Genomic DNA, 19,082 nt, shown 5'->3' with positions numbered 1-19,082 from the left:
ATCGGTAAATATTGCAAGAACAGATGTGTGGTCCCCGTGAATATGGAGGAATTATTGCACGCACTAAAGAGGTGCCGGCCCCGTTACAGGTAGATTACTTATAAATTATTACAAGCTTTTATTTAACTTGCAATATTATGATACCTATGTATGTTTGTTATGTTTGTACGAGTCAAATCTTGCAAGTTAAATTTGACCCACTTCCTGACTTCCAATGAAGCTGAAAATTTGCGAACATATGTAAGTCTGGTGACAATGCAATAGGTACCATCGAGCTGATCTGATGATTGAGACAGGAGGTGGCCATAGGAACTCTGTGAAAAAACAAGGCAACCTAATTGTGTTTGTGTTTTTAGAATTGTCTCGATGAGTATTAGTTGCCTGTGGAATGAAAAGTATTATACAGTCGGCGATAAAAGTTTGTACCAAAAATGAAATTTTTATTTTTTCTGTACCGGCCCTTAGAGTCGGACCAAGCTAATTGTTTCCGATGTCACTTCCTTACTTTGTTCTTGGTCAAGTGGGTGCAAAGTTACCTTGGCTGGACTCTCACATACGTACATATGCGTACAGTCGCCATCACTGCCATGTCTCTACTGATGTTAGAGGCAAGTTTCGAAAATTGCGAAATGTTCACTTAGATTTTTTTTTGGGAATTTCTAATGTTTTTGTATGGGATCGGAAATATTACAATCCCAAATGAAAGCTTCCTTTGTTTCCTGAAATTTCCGAGAAATATTCCAACTTTTTTAAACATCTCTAGCCGTGTCACATATAATTCCACAGATTAGGTACAACTGCCTGCCTGTTCACGGTCCACTCCAAATTTTCAAGCATTTGAGTATTCCGTCCAACGGTATAAGCGCAGCCGTCTCGTCGTTGTTCTCTCTTGAATCATATTGTTTCTATTGCTGTATCAATATATAAATAAATATATATATAATATTGATGGAGTTGTTAGACTGTGGTATGATATTTCGAAATTATGTTTGATGTAAATATTTCATTGACTGATGTATTTTTTTCTCCTTAGGTCCGGACGTGGGATAAAATTCAAGCCATCATGAAGTCGGAGGAGGGCCTGGGCATAGAGTACGACGAGAACGTAATCTGCGACGTGTGCCGCTCGCCCGACTCTGAGGATGGCAACGAGATGGTCTTCTGCGACTCGTGCAACATCTGCGTCCACCAGGCCTGCTACGGCATCACTGTCATACCCGACGGTAACTATGCACTCAAGTCCCGCCTACTCCGCCGTCTTAGATACCCGGGCAAGTTTATTCAAACCGAATGCTCAATTTTCAGGTCAGTGGCTGTGCCGGCCGTGTGGCGACGGCGTTCGGCCCACGTGCGTGCTCTGCCCCAACCTCGGCGGCGCCATGAAGTGCACGCCCACCGGCCACAAGTGGGCCCACGTCAGCTGCGTCCTCTGGATCCCCGAAGTGTCTATAGGTTGTGCTGAAAAAATGGAACCTATCACAAAAATCTCCTCGATACCGGCGTCGCGCTGGTCGCTCGTGTGTGTACTATGTCGCGAACGAAAAGGTGCGTGTATACAGTGCTCTGTAAAGACTTGTAAGACTGCTTATCACGTTACTTGTGCATTTAAACATGGACTAGAAATGCGTGCAATAATAGAGGACGAGAACGCAGATGACGGTGTGAAGCTGCGCTCATACTGTCAGAAGCATAGTGTTAATTCGAAGAAGGAGAAGTGTCCGGGCTCCGGCTCCGACGAGGAGGAGGTGAAACGCAAGCGGCGGAAGGACATGACGTCGGAGGAGAAAAACCAGGCGCGTGCCGCGAGGCTACAGGAGATAGAAGGCGAGTTCGACAAGCACGTCAGCGTCAAGGACGTGAGCACGCACCTGCTCGACGTCGACCAGGACGCCATCAACTACATATACAACTACTGGAAGATGAAGCGCCGCGCCGGCCGCAACCGGCCGCTGCTGCCGCCCAAGTCGGACGACAGCGAGCTCCTCACGCACCGCCAGGAGCAGGCCGACCTCGACAAGATGAAGATGTTCGTGCAGCTCAGGCAGGACCTCGAGCGTGTGCGGAACCTTTGCTACATGGTCAGCCGCCGCGAGAAACTGTCGCGCTCATTCTTCCGCATGCGCGAACAGACTTTCCACAAACAAGTTGCGGTTCTATCCGCGGACCCGACCATTAGCGGGCCCGACTTAGCCGCTATTATCGAGGCCAACCACGGCCCCTCTATTTACGACAGGTTGTATTCCCATCCCAATGCTCCCGACCATAAGAACGATTTCGAAGAAATGCTAGCTCGTATCGCTCCACCCGAGTCCGGCGATGAAAAGAAGAAGGATCGCAACGGCATGGTTAAAGGCGCGAAATCGTCTAATCCGTACAAGAAACATTACGTAAATGGGTCGCGGCGAAGCGGCAGCATGTACAGCGGGCTATCTAGTGAAGAGAGTGCTCCCGAAATCTCACGATCAACGCGATTCCGCGGACGGGCAATCGGCTCGAGCACGGACGACGACAAGAAAGCCTCTGGATCACCAAAGAAAAAGGTGTCGTCAGGCAAAGGTAAGGGTAAAAGATCGCCCAAGAAGATCGAAAGGAAGAAGAAAAAGGTGCCACAGTCCAAAGCGCTGGTTGAGAGCAGCAGCGAGGATGAAGCGCTTCAATCCAGGATAAAGAAAGACCGGTCACGTAGCAAAACGCTCCAACACCTTGAAAAGGAAATGGCAGAGGCGGTGAAGTCGGGAGCTTCGGCCACCGACAGCGACGAGCTCATGCCCATCCGGACCACCAGGCAACAGAACAGCAAGTTTCCTGATAACATTTACTCTGACAGCAGTGAGGACTCCTCCGGCAAAACAGATCTCAAATCCGGTAAGGTCAAAGCTGAAAAGTCCAAACCAGACAAGTCACCAGACAACGACTCTCAACAACCCCTTCCTAGAACGAAGGCGGCAATGAAAGAATTCATTCCAACCCAACCTGAAAAGAAGAGTCCTACTAAAATTGCCGAGAAACCAGCTCCAAAGAAAAGAGGCAGAAAGCCATCTAACAAAGGGGAAAAGAAGACTACTCCGATCAAAAGTAATGATTCTGATGATGAAGCTAAGAATAAGGAAAATATCAAATTCTCAAAACAAGCAAGCAAGGATCCTTCTGATCTTATTGTTCCACAAAGACAGGCTGCCAAGAAAGCTTCTGAGAATATGCGCTCCACCACCGGCGGCAAAAAAGAAGAGGGAGTTGCTGAAAAACCAAGCAGCGGTGACGATACTAAACCATCTAAACCAAAAATACCTATTAAGTCCAAGGGCAAAGAACCACCTAAAGAAATCCCTGCCAAGGTCGGGCGCAAGAAGTCTTCGAAGGACGTTGAAAAAGAAACTATAGCATACGTTCCTCAAAGGCAAGCTGCCAAGAAAGCAGCCGCGCATATCAAGGGTCTGGGCACGAAGGCGCCTGTCGCCGAAACATCTGACACTGATAAGAAGAAAGAGGGTGAAAAGTCTGACTCTGCGAAGCTCACTCCTAAGAAAGAAGAAGGTAAAACCTCGAAGGCTCCCCAGAAGGAAAGCTCCAGTTCTTCATCAAACTCGAGCAGCAGTAGCTATTCCTCATCATCAAGCTCCGAAGAGGAACCCGAGAAGCCGGGCCTCAAACCGACGGCGAAAGCGCGAGAAATCAAACCCGCCATCCGGCAGCCATCCATGTTCTCACCGCCGGGCACTAGACCGAACTTGGACTTGCCCTTTCTCGACAAGGTGTCAAGACCATTGTCTTCAACTAGTGCCTCGAGTGATTCTGAAAGCTCTCAAGGGTCGCGATTCTCCGGTTCCGGCAGCCCCTCTCCCAAGCGACCTCGCCGACGACGAAAGGGAAAGAGCCTCTCCACCGATACGTCCCCTCGCAAGGCCCCTGACAAGAAGCTTAAAACTTCCGAACGGGGGTCCGAGTGCAGGGTATCATCACCGGCTCCTCAAGGAGAGGAACCAAGCCGAGCCGACGACGCGCGGGCCGCCACACGTGCTCGGACCAGAAGCATTACTACAAGCGGAAATATGCCTAATAAGCCTGATGCCCGACAGAGAAAACCATCTAAAGACGACAACGGATATGCCTCTGGCTCCAATAAAACTCCCAAAGAGGGCAGCCAGCCCCGTGAGCTTCCAACTCCGGAGCGGAAAACGGACGAGGAGGTGAAACCCGAAATCAAAGACGAGCCCGTCGTCGAAGCGAAACCCGTCAAGGGTTCCCCGCCCAAGCCCAGGACACGCGTCTCCGTCGACGATAAAGACAAGATCAAGTCGCCAGTTGCGGACCCGATCTCATCCAAACCCAGTCCTAGGAAGAGTGCAGAGTTGAGACATAAGAGTATTCCTAACAGACGCACGAGTGTTAAAGAGGTGTCGAAAGATGTGACGATACATGAACCGCCGCGCGAGTCGGCCAAAAGGAAGATACTTAGCAGGCATGACGACGAGAACGCGACCGAAGCGCGCACCGCCAGTAGTCGCTCCCCGCTCAAGAAACCAGAAATTACAGAAAAGCCCAAAGCGGTTGACAAAAAGAGCCCAAGGACAGTAAATGATTTCCATGCCAATGACAGGTACACAGAGAATGAAAAACACTGGCTTGACAAAGCTGCCAGCCCCCTGCCGCCTGTAGAGAAATTGGGCAGCCATGACAAGTATATGACTGAAGATAAGCTACTCGACTCTGATGCGGCTGACAAGAACAGCATAAAAATGATCGCAAAAATACAGGCTAACTTGAACGAAAACATGATGATCAAGTCACCAAAGACACCCATGGACGCCCGAACGTTTAACATAGAACCTATAGATGTGGATAACCCGGTACCGCGGAACATGAGGAAGCGATCCACGCTGGAGGAGAAGAAGTTTATAGCCCAAGATGCCAGCCACCTGCAGGGCGTCGAGATTTCTAAGAGTGCAAAGATACCGTCGGTCAACCCCTGCCGTTCCATGTTCTCTCCGCAAGGCAAAGACAACGAGCTCGAACGGTTCGAATTTGACATGTTGGGTATCGACGACGGCTTCAACAACGATGAGATGATCAAACCTTTTACTTACCCAGAGTTTATATTCAAGGAGGAGAAGGAGCAAGGCGTCCAGGAAACCCGGAACCTGGTCGATAGACTGCGAATGCAACTGAGCAGCAAGAAGGCCGAGGCTCAAGACGAACAGCCACTTCACGATGACAAAGAAATCAGAGATGACGATATCAGGAGCCCACGTAAAGGCCCCGAAACTCCGCCGCCTAACAAAAACGCGGCCAACGATATTCAAGAACCCAAACTTTCGTCAAATGACTTGGAACCTGTCAACCACGAGCCGCATCCGGACGAGCTCTCGCGCAGAAATAGCATACATGACAACAAAGACTGCCAGCCCATACCCATGACAAGCAATGAAAAATGGCGCAACTTGCCCCTGCAGCACAACGAAGTTGAGCTACCTAACGATAGAAAATACGACCGGTACAACGAAGACTCAAAAGAGCTGGCGACCGTTCAGTCCGACATACAATCCGTCTCTGAGGTGGGCGACAACGTATCACTTTCCAAGCAAAGCGACGATTCGCAATCACTGTCTGTTGTCGATCATTCCATTGCGAGCAACGACACGATGGCCCTGGTTCACGATAACTATGATAACAACAACTCGCAGCTTCATTCCGACTGCGCTACCATCTCATCACCTTATGTGAGCCAAGAGAAATGGAGGGAGAACAAAATAATCTCGAGGCGGTCGTCCGCTTCGAGCACGTCATCCGAAGGATCAATCTGCTCGCAGAAACCAGAGGACTTGAAACACGTGAATAGTTGCGATGCGCACATCACAAGTCACATGCTGCCAGAGCTCGAGCGATACCCGCCTTTGCCAGCGTACGGTTGCCCCGTAGAGCCTGCCATGCCGTTGAATCAGTATTCGTCGTACCCACAAGACGCGTCACCATTCCTCAGTTCCATGGGTTCCCTGCCGTTGTTCGGTGCCGGGGCGTGTGCTTCTGCTCAACTCACTTTACCCTCACCTGGGCCCGGTCTTTACCCACCTCCCGGCCTGTCCTACGCCAGTACTCCCCTCATGCAACCTTTATCTAAACCGGCCTTCCCAACGCTTTGCGCAGCGTTCACATCTTCGTCGCAAAATATTGCGCTGACTACAGCTATGATTGCACCACCGACGCCGAAACCTCTCGACTCGCCTCGCGACGACGCTGAGCCCGTCGATCCGCGCTCCACGAGTCCTAGCACTATACACGTCGTCACGAGCCCTAGTGCCGACTCGACCGAAACCACCAGCAAAGCTCCCACTAAATTATCCAACGACAGCAACGAGACCATGCTCAGTCTGCATGCGCAAGAATCCAAGTCTCCTATTCCACCTAAAGCCCCGAAATCTAACAAGTTCTCAGGGAAGTCTCCCGGCAAAAGCCCTATATCACCCAAACAGAGTGAAGCGCCCAAAGGTAATAAACGAGCGAGCAACAGGAACAACCGAAGCCAGAGAGGCCGAGGGCGGTCAAAGAGCCGCGGCCAAGGCGCGCCCGGCTATGACTACTCGGGCAACTCTATACAAAGCAAACTCGTCGGCACAGTCTACGACTTCAACGAAGAAATTGCGAATGACGGCGTAGATCTTAAAGCGTTACGAGAAAGGCGGAAATCAATCGACGTAAGAGACGATAGAAAGTCGGAGGCTTCGTACAAGGACGCGTCGCAGTCGCCTCAGGTTTCAAGTCCGCAGGCCGCGAAGAAGACGCCGAGCGCCGAGGACAAGAGCGTGAAACCGCCGACGCCCGAGCCGCCCGACCCGCCCCGTGCGCCAGGCCTCAAGTCCGCGGAGCGCGGGCCAGGCTTCTCGCAGGTGCACCCCGTCCTGCCCGGGCCCGTCGACATGCGCACCTACAACCCCTCGTTCGAGGGCACCGCGCCGCCGGTCGCCGACGCCTATCACAGCCATCTGTTGGCTTTCGCCAGCGGCACCGCCGACCAGCAGCTGCCCGACATAGACGAGGACCTCGAGAAACAGCTGCACTCCGAGCTCATGGCCAGCAAGCCGCGCCCCGGCTCTCCTGCACCGGCTCAACTCGCTCAGCCCGCGAAAGATACCTATACGCCTAACTTGCCCAAAGTGTCGCTATCGGACTCCAGGAACCAACTCAAAGTGAAAATCAAAGGGCCGTTCCTGGACGCGAACTACTCTAGCTCGGTGACGCCGGTGGCACCTCAGCCGCCGCCGCCCGCGCTCGACCCTGGCGCCGGCATGGCGGCGGCCGGCGGGCCGTCCTCCATGATGACCGGCTCCACCAATCTACGCCGCATGCGGAAGAAGGAGTTGCTCCGCCAGTACTGGACGCAGGACATGAACATGGACGACCCGGCGGCGGGCGTGTCGCTGGTAGCCGTCCCGCCGCCGGCCGCGCCGCCTCCCATCGCCCGCGCCGTCATCACCATCCCCAAAGCCGTCGCTTCCATGACCAGCATACCCACCCGGGACGATTACAAGTCTGACGCGCCCGTGGAAAAGAAGAAGCGAAAGACCACGAGCGGCCTCTCGAGGGAGCTGCGGCACTTGGAAGTGAGCATGAACGACGACGTGGACCCCTCCGACGACACCAAATTATCGACTTTGGCCGTCCCCGTTGTCTCCACGCCGGCGCACAAGCGGCGCGGCCGCGTCACCAAGCCGCCGCGGCCCGCAAGCTCGCCGGTCGCGCCTAAAATCAAAATAAAGATCGGCTCCAACATAGTCCAGCAGGTGGAGGAGCCCGTCGGCTTCCAGTTCCGGCCGCCCAAGAAGCGTCTGCACACCTCCGTCCCTGCCACGCCCAATTTCATGGATTTGCGCCGCGAGAGCATGAAGTACCGTCGCATGGTCATGGCAGACTTCGAGGAGGACGAGAAAACCAAGAAGGTGAAACCCAGCAAGGCCGAGAAGAGGAAGCGCAAAAAGGACAAGAAATCGGAAAAGGAGAAGTTACAAGTGGTGAACAGTGAGAGTGAAAGTGGTGCCAAGTTGATCATAAAGATTAAGCGCACTAAAGAGGAGGAAGCGGCCGCGGGCGGCGCGGCAGCGGCGGCGGCGGCGGCGCCCGAGCCGCCCGTGGACCCGTTCGAGTACGACCCCACCGCGCCCGACCCGCTCGCTATCGACCCGCCCTCGGAAGCTTCCTCCGGTATGCGTAATAAAATACGGACCGCTAAAGTGACGCCTATTCGGTTAAAACTGGCGCGGAGCTCGCAGGGCTCGGGGTACGTGATGAAGGACTTGGAGGGTGCGTCCACCTCCGCCGACGCCACGCCGCCCGCGCCCGCGACCGCGGCCGCCGCGCAGCCGCTGTCGCTTACTGTCAATAAACACTGTGAAGTGAGATGATATAAAAAAAAGAACGCGCGTTAAGCAGTGATAGCGACACTTTCTCGAGCGTGAATTTCTGTACAGAAAATTTTAACTATAGTGTCTGTATATTTTTAAATATTACGTCATCTTTATAACTATTTATTTGTATAAATGGAAAGCTCAATGATTAACTTAAAGTTACTCTAAGATTTATAATAGTTTTGTGCATTGTGTGATGCACAAGTAAATCTTAATATAGTACATAGCTTATATATTTTTGTTAATGTTACTGTTTTACTTTGTGCCTCTTACGGAATCTCATTAATTTTGTCATATGTGTAATTAATTAAAATATTGAAATTATATATTACATATATTTTTCAAAATTGCATAGTTATCACAAATACACATCACACGGTTATTCAGTCTATATACATTTATTAATATGGCTGATGTGATTGACTTTTCACTCAAAATTTTATTTATTAGAGGCAAACCACATTATTATTATAAGTTTTAGAACAATTTTATGTATTATTGAACAGTAAAGCGATTCAATTTCCGAAAGAGCCAAAGTAAATCGTGATGTAGGTGCTACAACTCGGGTTTCAGTTAGATCACGCGCCGGCCTAATAGTTGCACGGTTTAAAACCTTTCATTTAGCTGCTGGTGATATGCCATTCAGGAGCAGGCTCAACCGCATCTTTCCGTACTAATTTAACCGATTATTATCGATAGATGAAGGTGATGATGATAGGTTTTGCCTTCGTGGATAGCACTATCTCTCACACGATCTTTTGCTTCGATAATTAGATAAATTGAAAGAATTTTAACTAGAAAATAATTCTAAATAAATAAGTAAAAAACTCAACATGCTTAGTATTAAACGATATTCTAAAGATATGTAACATAACGCAGAAATCATGTAGATGACAGTATTCCATGATTCCGTGTCTGTCAGCACCTTCAGAGTTAGCACGGACCATTTTCATTGCGGTCCTCTTCAAAAGAGAATCGGTACACTAGGTTGTTACCGCCCTTTTGCACTGTATTTTAAATAATAAATGGTAAACCCGGAGACTGATAACTGAACGTATTTTAATAGTACATTATTGTCGAGGTTCGGAAGTAGCTACTTGCTGGCTGAGGATTCGTTTTAAACGGACGACCTTGGGAGTCCGTTTAATTGAATCCGAAGCCAGCAAGTAGCCTTCCAGCCGAGTCATATATAGTGCTTTTCTCAAAAATGGTGGAAGAAATAGAAATTATTTACCTGAGCAACGGTCTAATTATCACAGAAAAAAGTAAACCATTGAAAATATTTGCTTTGCCGCCTTTAAAAAAAAGAAGTGTATTTTTCTGCTGAAAATACGCCAACCTATTTGAGACACCTAAATAGTCGCGGTACCAACATTATAATAATAAGTGCTGATCCTCTGTTTGGCTGTTTAATTGGACCTATGCCTTCATTTGATATGGCCATTTCAACTTTTAAAAAGTTTTGAACTCGTTAAATAATGGAATTTGTATGCAACATTGCAGTCCCGAAATCGAGACTGCAATGTTTTTAACTTTTTAATTTTTTGACTGACCATAAACTACGCACTTCGCGACCAAATTTTTAACCGGCAACGTCGACTTTGCCGTCCATTTTTGAGAAAATACTTTTTGAATAATGTATTTTATGTTTGTGTTATATAAAATTAATTTTACGTATTTATTATTACTATTTAATTGTACGCAAATTAAATCTCAGAATAAGATTTCTTTAACTGTCCGCGTTTGATCATTTTGTAAATAATCATTATTTGGAATAAGTATATTAACTTTTACACATGAGTCGTATTTATTAGTATAATTAATTTTGATTATAGTCAAGTGATTAGCCAATCTCATCGCCAGCCTTTATTTATTTGGATAGCGTTTCGCACATGTTTTACATAATTTCATCAATTAACCTATAGGCCCGGTTTTCACCAAAGAATAAAAAGAAGTTACTCTTTGAACGCGGGCATTATTGAAACACGGTTCTATAAAAGTAAAATAAACTGGCTCACTATTACACTGTTATACTATACGGAATCATAAATCAAGTATATTTGGGCGTTTTCTAAAATAGATATCGAAAACCTGATTCTCACAGATCCTGGTGTTTTTGGGTTCTTTCAACTCAGAATCACTAGCATATTCAATTCTGATGATAATATAAAATGTCCCAAAATTTTGTATGAACATTGTACGTTCCACTACGTCACGCACATACAAGTGAAACAATTTTTCATACTAAAACATGACGTAATGGAATGGAGATTTTGGGACATCTTTTTTTTTAATGGCGGGATGGCGAATGCTGTCGATTCTGAGTAGAATGAGCCCAAGAACGTCCAGATTTGAAAGAATCGGGTTTTTAATATTTATTTTAGAAAACGGCCTATTACTTATATGAATAAATAAGGGGCACGAACGGTTGATATTTGCAACACACTTGGCTCACAGGGTGCAGGCGCCGAGATTTAGTAAAAGAAGTGTTGCGCTGGGAGCTACACTGAGCTGTCGTATGCAGAATAATCGCAACCAACGGCCGCAGTACGGTCGCATTTTTATCACCTGTCACCATGCCTGACACGTTCTAACAAGTATGTAAGTGCGAAAGTGACAGGCGTAGTGACAGGCAATAAGGAACCATGCTGCCGCCGCTGTACCTCTCGCGTCGAATGATGGTCCCTATGACAAGTTCATTATCATATGGAGTCACGTCAGAGTACGTCAAATGTTTGTAGATTGTTTATGAAGTGTAGCACACTAATTTATTTAGACATGTACTATATAAGTACTAAAACTTCGGTACTATTTTTTAAATTAACCCTATAAGTAGTTCGTTTTTATTAGCAATAGAAAAATACTACGCAATCATGACGTGTCTTTTAATTAAAAAAAAATGCTTTTTTTAAATCAGCAACAAGGCCATAACTGTTAAAAAAACAAGAACGTAAATATTTGTATATGATTCATAATTGTTACATATTTGCCGTGTCTTATTTTTCAAAATTATTTTTCAATAAAAAGACAAATCAATATTGTTTACCTTTTTTTCAAAACGAACTATACCCAAAAGAATCTTGAAGGAACTGTCATAGGGATCATCTTTCGCCATGAAAGGTATAAGTAGCCTAAGCCTTTTCAAAATAAACCACGCTAAATACCGTAACTTTGTAAAAGTGAGCCGTTCTTTCAGTTTGACGCTCGGTGCGGTCCCGTTGAACAATGAGAGCAATAAGATTTCATTTGTTACAATGTTAGGCGCCGGATAGTCGGGAACTCACCTCGCGATGTGTTATGAAACTTATTAAATTATTTCCTTAATGGTTTAGCTCGAAGCTTTTTCTTCAGTGTTCGTTAGTGGTTCTTAAGTGCTAACAACATGTTTTTTAGTGTACCGCACAAATTTTAAACGGTACACTTATGGGATCACATCGGTCTTGCAAATCAGTTAAATCTGTTTTTTTCCGAAACCGTTTGACGTAGATAGCTAAAATTTGGAACAGTTATAGCAATTGCCAGCAATGACATTATTAATAAGTCAAAACCGCTTACTTATTATTTTAGGGGAAAATTTGGGTGTTGGAAGGGGTCAGCTGAAATTATTTTTTAACTTGACGTCCCGAGTCGGGGTGGCCGAGAGAAGCACGTAGGATTTTAACTCTTAATTTATATTTCCATCTGGTAAAGGCTCTCTTGATGCGGTGGGAAAATTGAAAGCGATATAAGCGCCTCCATATAGAGAAATATGAACTATTGAGGGTACGATTTTTCAAACTTTAGGATTTGAAACTGTTAAACGACTAATTTGGCCGTCAGGTGCCGCAAAAGTTGTTCACGTACCCGATCATCGTAAAATTTAAAATGTTGTTAGCACTTAAAATACCTTTGGCGGGCACTCACTCTCACATATATTATAATTTTTGTGTCTTTTCAATTAATCTGTATTTGACTGAACAGTATGTTTATTTGGTTGGAACTGTCAGGAGCAGGTTTTGTGCAATATTTGGCAATACTCAATCGCATAGTCAACGTTGTATGCCTATAAACTCGTGTTAGGTTTAGGAACGTATGGTTAAGTGTTTGCCAGTCTTATTATGTTCCGGAGAGAATCAGCATTTACACGATAAGGCGTTTTGACAGTGAAATATATGGGTCTGTAGGGTCAAAGGTTTTAGCTTGGTAAAAAGCCTGGTAGCTGGATTATCAAACATTTATTAAGACATATAATATTTAAAACCTTCGCGTTTTGCACACATGAAAACCTGTGTCGAAACGTCGGTATATAAAGGTAATTGAATAAATTTCGCGTTAGACCCGTCTATAAATGTGAGTTAATATTTATTAAGACAACCTTGACAGTACAGTTCTATGTAGTTTACTCCGTCTTAACTACGCCGCATTAAATACTAAGTACTCTGCAATGTTACTTATTATAAATAATATCTGGGAGACCGAGCTTTGCTCGAAAAACATATAAAAACTCAAAATTGCGCGTTTCCCAGAGGTAAGACCTCGTTAGATCGATTTTTCGCCCCCGAAAACCTCCATATAGCAAATTTCATCGAAATCGTTGCAGCGGTTTCCGAGATCCTCAATATTATATACAGGATGGATTTTCTTTTTGGGTTAGTGAGGGCAGCTATCAGATCCCGTACAGCTACGCGAAATTGGTCTTAGAAGACCTTCCCTTGATTTCAAATTGATAGAGATTGCCGGTTACAGATTTTGAAAAAAACATACAGGTTGCGAAAAAAAGGTCATTTTTGACAAACTATTTTTTTGATGCCAATCGATTCCATTCCTATTGAGGATCAAAAGCTTGTATGGAACCAAGCAAAATTCCGGCTAGCCACAAATAGAGGAAAACTATTCCCATACAATTTGTATGAAAATTAAAACTTATTTTGCACATGCTATTTTTGTATGCCAATTGATTATGTACGAATATCAAATGATATTTCATACATAAGTTCCGTGAAACTCATTGGTACGAGCCGGGGTTTGAACCCGCATGGAACCTATTCCCTATAGGAAAACTATTCCCATACAATTTGTATGAAAATTAAAACTATTATTTTGCACATGCTATTTTTGTATGCCAATTGATTATGTACGAATATCAAATGATATTTCGTACTTAAGTTCCGTGAAACTCATTGGTACGAACCGGGGTTTGAACCCGCATGGAACCCGCGACCTCCGGATTGCAAGTCGCACGCTGTTACCGCTACGCCACTAGCGCTTGGGCCTCAACTTATCGTACTGTACTGTACGGTACGGTAATGTACTAAAAAGCCTTATTAAGTTATTATATGTGTTGCCATTCGCTCCGAAATACAATAACACTGGTTGTTTCGTTCTATGAGAATAAGTGATGATTTGTCTGTGTAGGTATGTCTGCGGTGAGACACCTAGATGTACATTTCTTTCGATAATATTTCGTGTCGGTATCGTTTTAGGTCTTAAGGTCCTAATTGATTATATTCCAAGTTGGTTGATACGAATCTACTTATGAGCAAAATTCCTTAAGCTGTGTTACAAAGTCATCGTTTCTATGCTTTCATGGGTTTCAGTATTTCAGTGCACATTCTCATTCAGCTCTATAATAACGTTAACGCATTCGCTATATCTTACATAATTCGGTGTTATACATTGTTTTTAAATAATTTTTATACTCGCTACGCTCGTGGTTCATTTTTGGAATCTTTCGCTTGCTTGGGTATCAATATTACTACAACCTAATATACTGAAACATAATATACGATGAATTCCTATCTCCGAATATGCAAAATAATCGGTATGTCAATTTCAATAAACAATTACCATATTAATATTCATTTCCGTACAGAAAAAAACAATGATAATTTGTTAGCTATCTAAAGTTTATAAAAAAAAGCGTGTTGTTAAAAATTATTCATACCTACCAGGGATGTTGCGGATGCAGATTTTTTGACATCCGCGGACGCGGATGCGGATGCGGATATTTAAAGGCTCACATCCGCGGATGCGGATGCGGATGTCAAGATTAGGTACTTAGAAAACGTCAAATATTACCTTTTTAGTATTTTTTTATTAAAAAAAAACGAAACGTTTAGTATTTGAGCAAGAATATAGGTGCGTTATATTTAAGAAACAGTAACTTGGCCGACTTTTCTGGATCTAGACGATTTCGTTATAGGTAATGACGAAATTACCTAGCACTTACGCCGCCGCTAAGACGTTCCTGTACCGACTTTTTCGACATCCGCATCCGCATAAGCTCAGCATCGATTTTATGCGGATGCGGATGCAGATGCGGATGTTGAAAATAATGCGGAAGTTCCGCGGTTGCGGATGCGGATGCGGATGTTCGCAACATCCCTGATACCTACCTACGTTTAGAACTTGTTTATTCGACAATTTTACATACATGACAAAAATCCTCTTCCGATTATCATTATTTGGTAATGTAATCAGACTTACCGTTGCTCGGCCATTATAAATTGTTTTTACAGTACATATGGTCCTATTCTCCCGCACTAGTGCGTAAAATAGCACTTTTCGTGCGATGTCAATAGTTTAAAGGGCCATATGTACTGTAAAACGTTGTACGATACACGTGCGAATAGGTAATTCTCAACTCGTGTCGATTTAAAACAACTCCCTTTTCCGCACTTGTATCGTAAATAACTATTTTTTTTTCTTAAAACACCACTAGAAAAAATTGGATGTCGACGCCGCTAGATTCATATGAAATTGTTTGCAGGCTTCAGTTATTTTCATAAATTAAATATTCCTTTAATTCAGGCCCCTGGCCCATAAAAGGTTGTTGGTAACTCCTTACGACAAAATAAAATACACTTAACTGTACCCCTAGTGTAAACATACTGCGATAGCGTGACGTGACGTACGCGTTTGCATTAAGTTTAATTTTGTATGGGATTTTTAGTTTCCAAATTGTCCCGCTTGGCGCGCTGTTCAAATCCCATACAAAATGAGACTTAACGCAAATGCGTCACATAAAATCCAATTTACAATTTATATTCTGAAGAATTATCTATGATATGTTGGAATTATCTGAAGTATCGTGCAATATAAACATAATAGGTACTTTTATGCGGTGCCTTAAATTTAGAGGTCACATTATATTATAATATAGCAGCGGGAAAAGCGTCTCTTTCGAATCTATATGGCTCGAGAAGGACGGAAACAAATCTAGCACGCTAATAATCTTGCTAAAATTATGTTACCATACGTTAGAAGAGGATACATTTTTATAATAAATTAGGTAATTAGACAATATAAGGTTATCATTCATAGTAATTTGTGTAAATAATAAATAGATGGCGTAGGTATCCAATACAGTTGAAAGATTTTCTCAGAACGAATATATCCGACTCAATATTGCACACATTCAACGTCAACACGTCATTAAATAACTGTACATATAATTAGCTGGCCAAAGCCTAACCAATGTCTAGTTCTTTTCCGATTTGAACCGCAAAACAAAATAATTAATTTATCCTCCTAAGGCCCAAGGTCCTACCCATAGTACTTATTAACTTTCTTATTCAGACCCAGCTCCTACAACAATTGTGTAGTCATAGCGTACCATGGTCCTACCAGTAGGACTTAATAGAAAACCCATTTCAAATTTTGCGCTTATCGAAGTTGGCGTGTACGAACTACGAACTTCTAAAGGACTGTTTTGTTTTGTCTGTGAGCCCTTTAACAAGTTCGTAAAAAAAAACAAAGTGCTGTACAAGGTGTTGTATAAGTACAATAACATTAAAAATAGTTATTTGTACAACAAGAGATCAAAGTTTGATATTTCTTTGAGTGCTTATTTTGAGTCCCGTGCAAGCGAAAGATTCTATACTAATCTAATTTAGAATCTTGAGCGTAGTAAGGGACTCAAAAGCGCACGAGATGTAAATAACTTTGATCTCGTGTAGTTCACAAAACTTTTCACCTCAGCAGTGAGAACATATTAGAGAACCCGAAAAATGTATTCCTTCTTCATCACTTACCTATTCACTCATGTTTTCTTAAGATATACCAACAATTAAGTTTTCACCTCAGCAGCTCGAACAAGGGTACTTTGCTACTTAAAAACAGTGAGCAAAATTGCATTTTGCTCACTGAGTGAGCAAACTCGCATTTTGCTCATTTTGTCTCACTCAGTGAGCAAAATGCGATTTTGCTCACTGTTTTTAAGTAGCAAAGTACCCTTGTTCGAGCTGCTGAGGTGAAAAAGTCTTTTAAGTACTTGGGTCTGAATGAGTAGAAAACAATAGTACTACTGGTAGGACTATGGGCCATACTGACTACATACTCAATTTTTCGTTGGGCCTTAGGAGGTTATACGTATCCCATTTCAACAGTTTTCAAAATAGTAGGTAGATTGTGTCACAAGGGAGTAAAATTACATATTTACGACGAAAGCGTACATTAAATCCTAAACGAAGCGAAGGATTCTATAATAGAATCCCGAGAGTAGCGAGTGATTCTAAAGTAGAGTCCTGAGCGTAGTGAGGTATTCAAGTGTGTTACGCCCAAGATGGAAATAATTTTTTCACCATGTGACACTGCTTTTCACATCACCTATGAGGTAATTATGATGTTTAAAAATATTATTTAAGCTAAAAATATGATGTGCAAAAAATTTCAAAAGATTGTTCTAGAACAGAAAAGTGTTACTTTGATCCCTCCAGCAGGGAAGAAAAAGCCCTTTTTCGAATTGGTGATGTGAAAAACTTATTTTCTCACGTTATTTTCGCTAAAATATGCTTTAAGTTCGCTATTTAAGTAACTAAAAAGACAACGACTAGTTTTACTAACAAATCATATAGTTTCTTTCATTAGTGAATTTTGTTTGGATTCGTTTTACAAAATGTCCCTACTTTTATTGTTATACTCGTGCAAGCTAAGCTTGTTAAAAAACATGCAAAATAAAATATAACATTCTGTCTGCGTGCACAGGGTGTTGCCTGTGTACTTTGATAACAGACGTGGGCAGATACAACTTTTTAATTGGGATATTTGATTGGGAATTGCGAGCCCGTGGGGTTTGACCCTTTGTGTTGCCATTAGGAGGAAGTTCCATGTAACCAAAAGCCCTTTGTACAGTTAATAACACACAGGAATACTTTTATGCACATATTCCTAGTTATGTAATGTTGATAGTTGTTACCGACATAGTTAACTCCAGAATACATGATACTTTTTGTTTAGTCACGGACCGATCGGTATTTTTTCCGTTCTTGAACAGTGTTCTTTCACACTGAAGTTGTGTATAAAATCATTATTTATTTAAAATGTGTTGTTGATAAACAAAACAGTGTGCAAAAGTTTAATAGAATGGTTCCCTGATTTATTTGTCAAACCTTTAAAAAAACAATTGGCGTACTCTACATATATGATTTTAATTAATGTTTGTTATTGTCTTTATATATTAATGAAATCCTTTAATCAATAAATCTAGCCTATTGGCCGTTATAGCTTAGTAATTGACTATTTGTACACGGTGATTTGACACTTAATTGGAGACTATAGTCTTAAGTCTAGGTAGGTTAAATCGTAAATTTTAAGAGTTCTACGGTCGCCTATGGCTAACTACCTAACTAAACCCCAAAATTAGAGCTTAATCGACACATAGACATTTCGAGACTTTTTGTAAAAAGATTATCGTAAAATATTATAAATATAATATATAATATAATATATATTATGTATTTAATCATAGGCGACATCCGCACGGCTCTCGGGTAATCCTAGAAACATTAATTCAATTATAGATAGAAATGTCCATATAATAATTAAATTATTCTTAATTAACACATTTCCGGGATCTCAATTTAAGTGAGTATCATTATAAAAACAAAATAAATTATTGTTGATTTTTAAAATTTATTTCGTCTTACGAACCCTTAAATCGGATTTATATGTCAGAATTACAAACAAGTTAGGTAGAGAATAATAGAAGACGTTGTGTTGTTCAAACAATAGCTAAGAGAATTACAATAATGTTGTTATTTTTAAAATGAAGAATGGAGTCTCCTGCACCCCACTGACTAATCGACTAGTCTCATCGACACACTAGTCCATGTACATAGTTAGTTGTTTGTTTTGTGTCATTGGTGTTTGATATTAAATTCTTGAGTACGAAACTGCAGGCAAAATCACGCTAAGGATGTCTTCCGTCGAACAGCGGGGCCAGTACGGCGCCGTGTTCTCGATTCGTAACCTAACAGCGGGGCCAGTACGGCGCCGTGTTCTCGATTCGTAACCTAACAGCGGGGCCAGTACGGCGCCGTGTTCTCGATTCGTAACCGAACCGGTACGATGATGTGCAGTTTCGCAATTCGTCCCATTCGTAGCGCTCACCGCCGTAGCCTCTCGTGCCACATCGCTAGTTTACAAGACTGGTACCTATACTGAGTGCATTGGAAAATCAGGATCTCGTTGTACGGATCTCGGGGTGACTTATACCTAATACCTATTGGCTTTTTAAAAACAATGTGCTCGGTAAACGAAACTCTTTGTCCTTCGTCAATTAAAGACGGGGGAGATTTATTTAAACCGCGACGTAGCACTTGATCCTACGGCGTTCGTGCATCGACTCAAACGAGTCGAGGATGAAAAATTCGACCTACTTGTCTGGATCTCAATACCGACTGGGACTTTTATGAATACTTAGCAGTG

At 43.3% G+C, this 19,082-nt stretch overlaps 1 protein-coding gene and 1 long non-coding RNA gene across 3 annotated transcripts in view; one reads left to right on the top strand and one right to left on the bottom strand.

Moving 5' to 3' along the window:
• The window catches only part of LOC134660880 (PHD finger protein rhinoceros), a 36,070-nt gene extending 27,020 nt beyond the window's left edge, over positions 1–9,050 (top strand). For both annotated transcript variants that reach the window (XM_063516724.1, XM_063516725.1), the window contains 2 exons: positions 1,034–1,223; positions 1,306–9,050. In XM_063516724.1, the coding sequence (XP_063372794.1) occupies positions 1,034–1,223; positions 1,306–8,393 (7,278 nt within the window). In that variant the 3' untranslated portion in view covers positions 8,394–9,050. The remainder of the gene's footprint in view (positions 1–1,033; positions 1,224–1,305) is intronic.
• Positions 9,051–18,514: 9,464 nt separating this feature from the next.
• Positions 18,515–18,807, bottom strand: LOC134661887 (uncharacterized). The gene is made up of 2 exons (XR_010097995.1): positions 18,711–18,807; positions 18,515–18,624 (listed from the first exon to the last, which is right to left on the bottom strand). It is a non-coding gene; the product is annotated as an uncharacterized LOC134661887 (long non-coding RNA).
• Positions 18,808–19,082: the final 275 nt, after the last annotated feature.

Source organism: Cydia amplana, chromosome Z, assembly GCF_948474715.1.
Source record: "Cydia amplana chromosome Z, ilCydAmpl1.1, whole genome shotgun sequence".
NCBI classification, from domain to species: Eukaryota; Metazoa; Arthropoda; class Insecta; order Lepidoptera; family Tortricidae; genus Cydia; species Cydia amplana.
The sequence above is the reverse complement of the archived record's forward strand: the minus strand, read 5'-3'. Positions and strand labels throughout refer to the sequence as shown.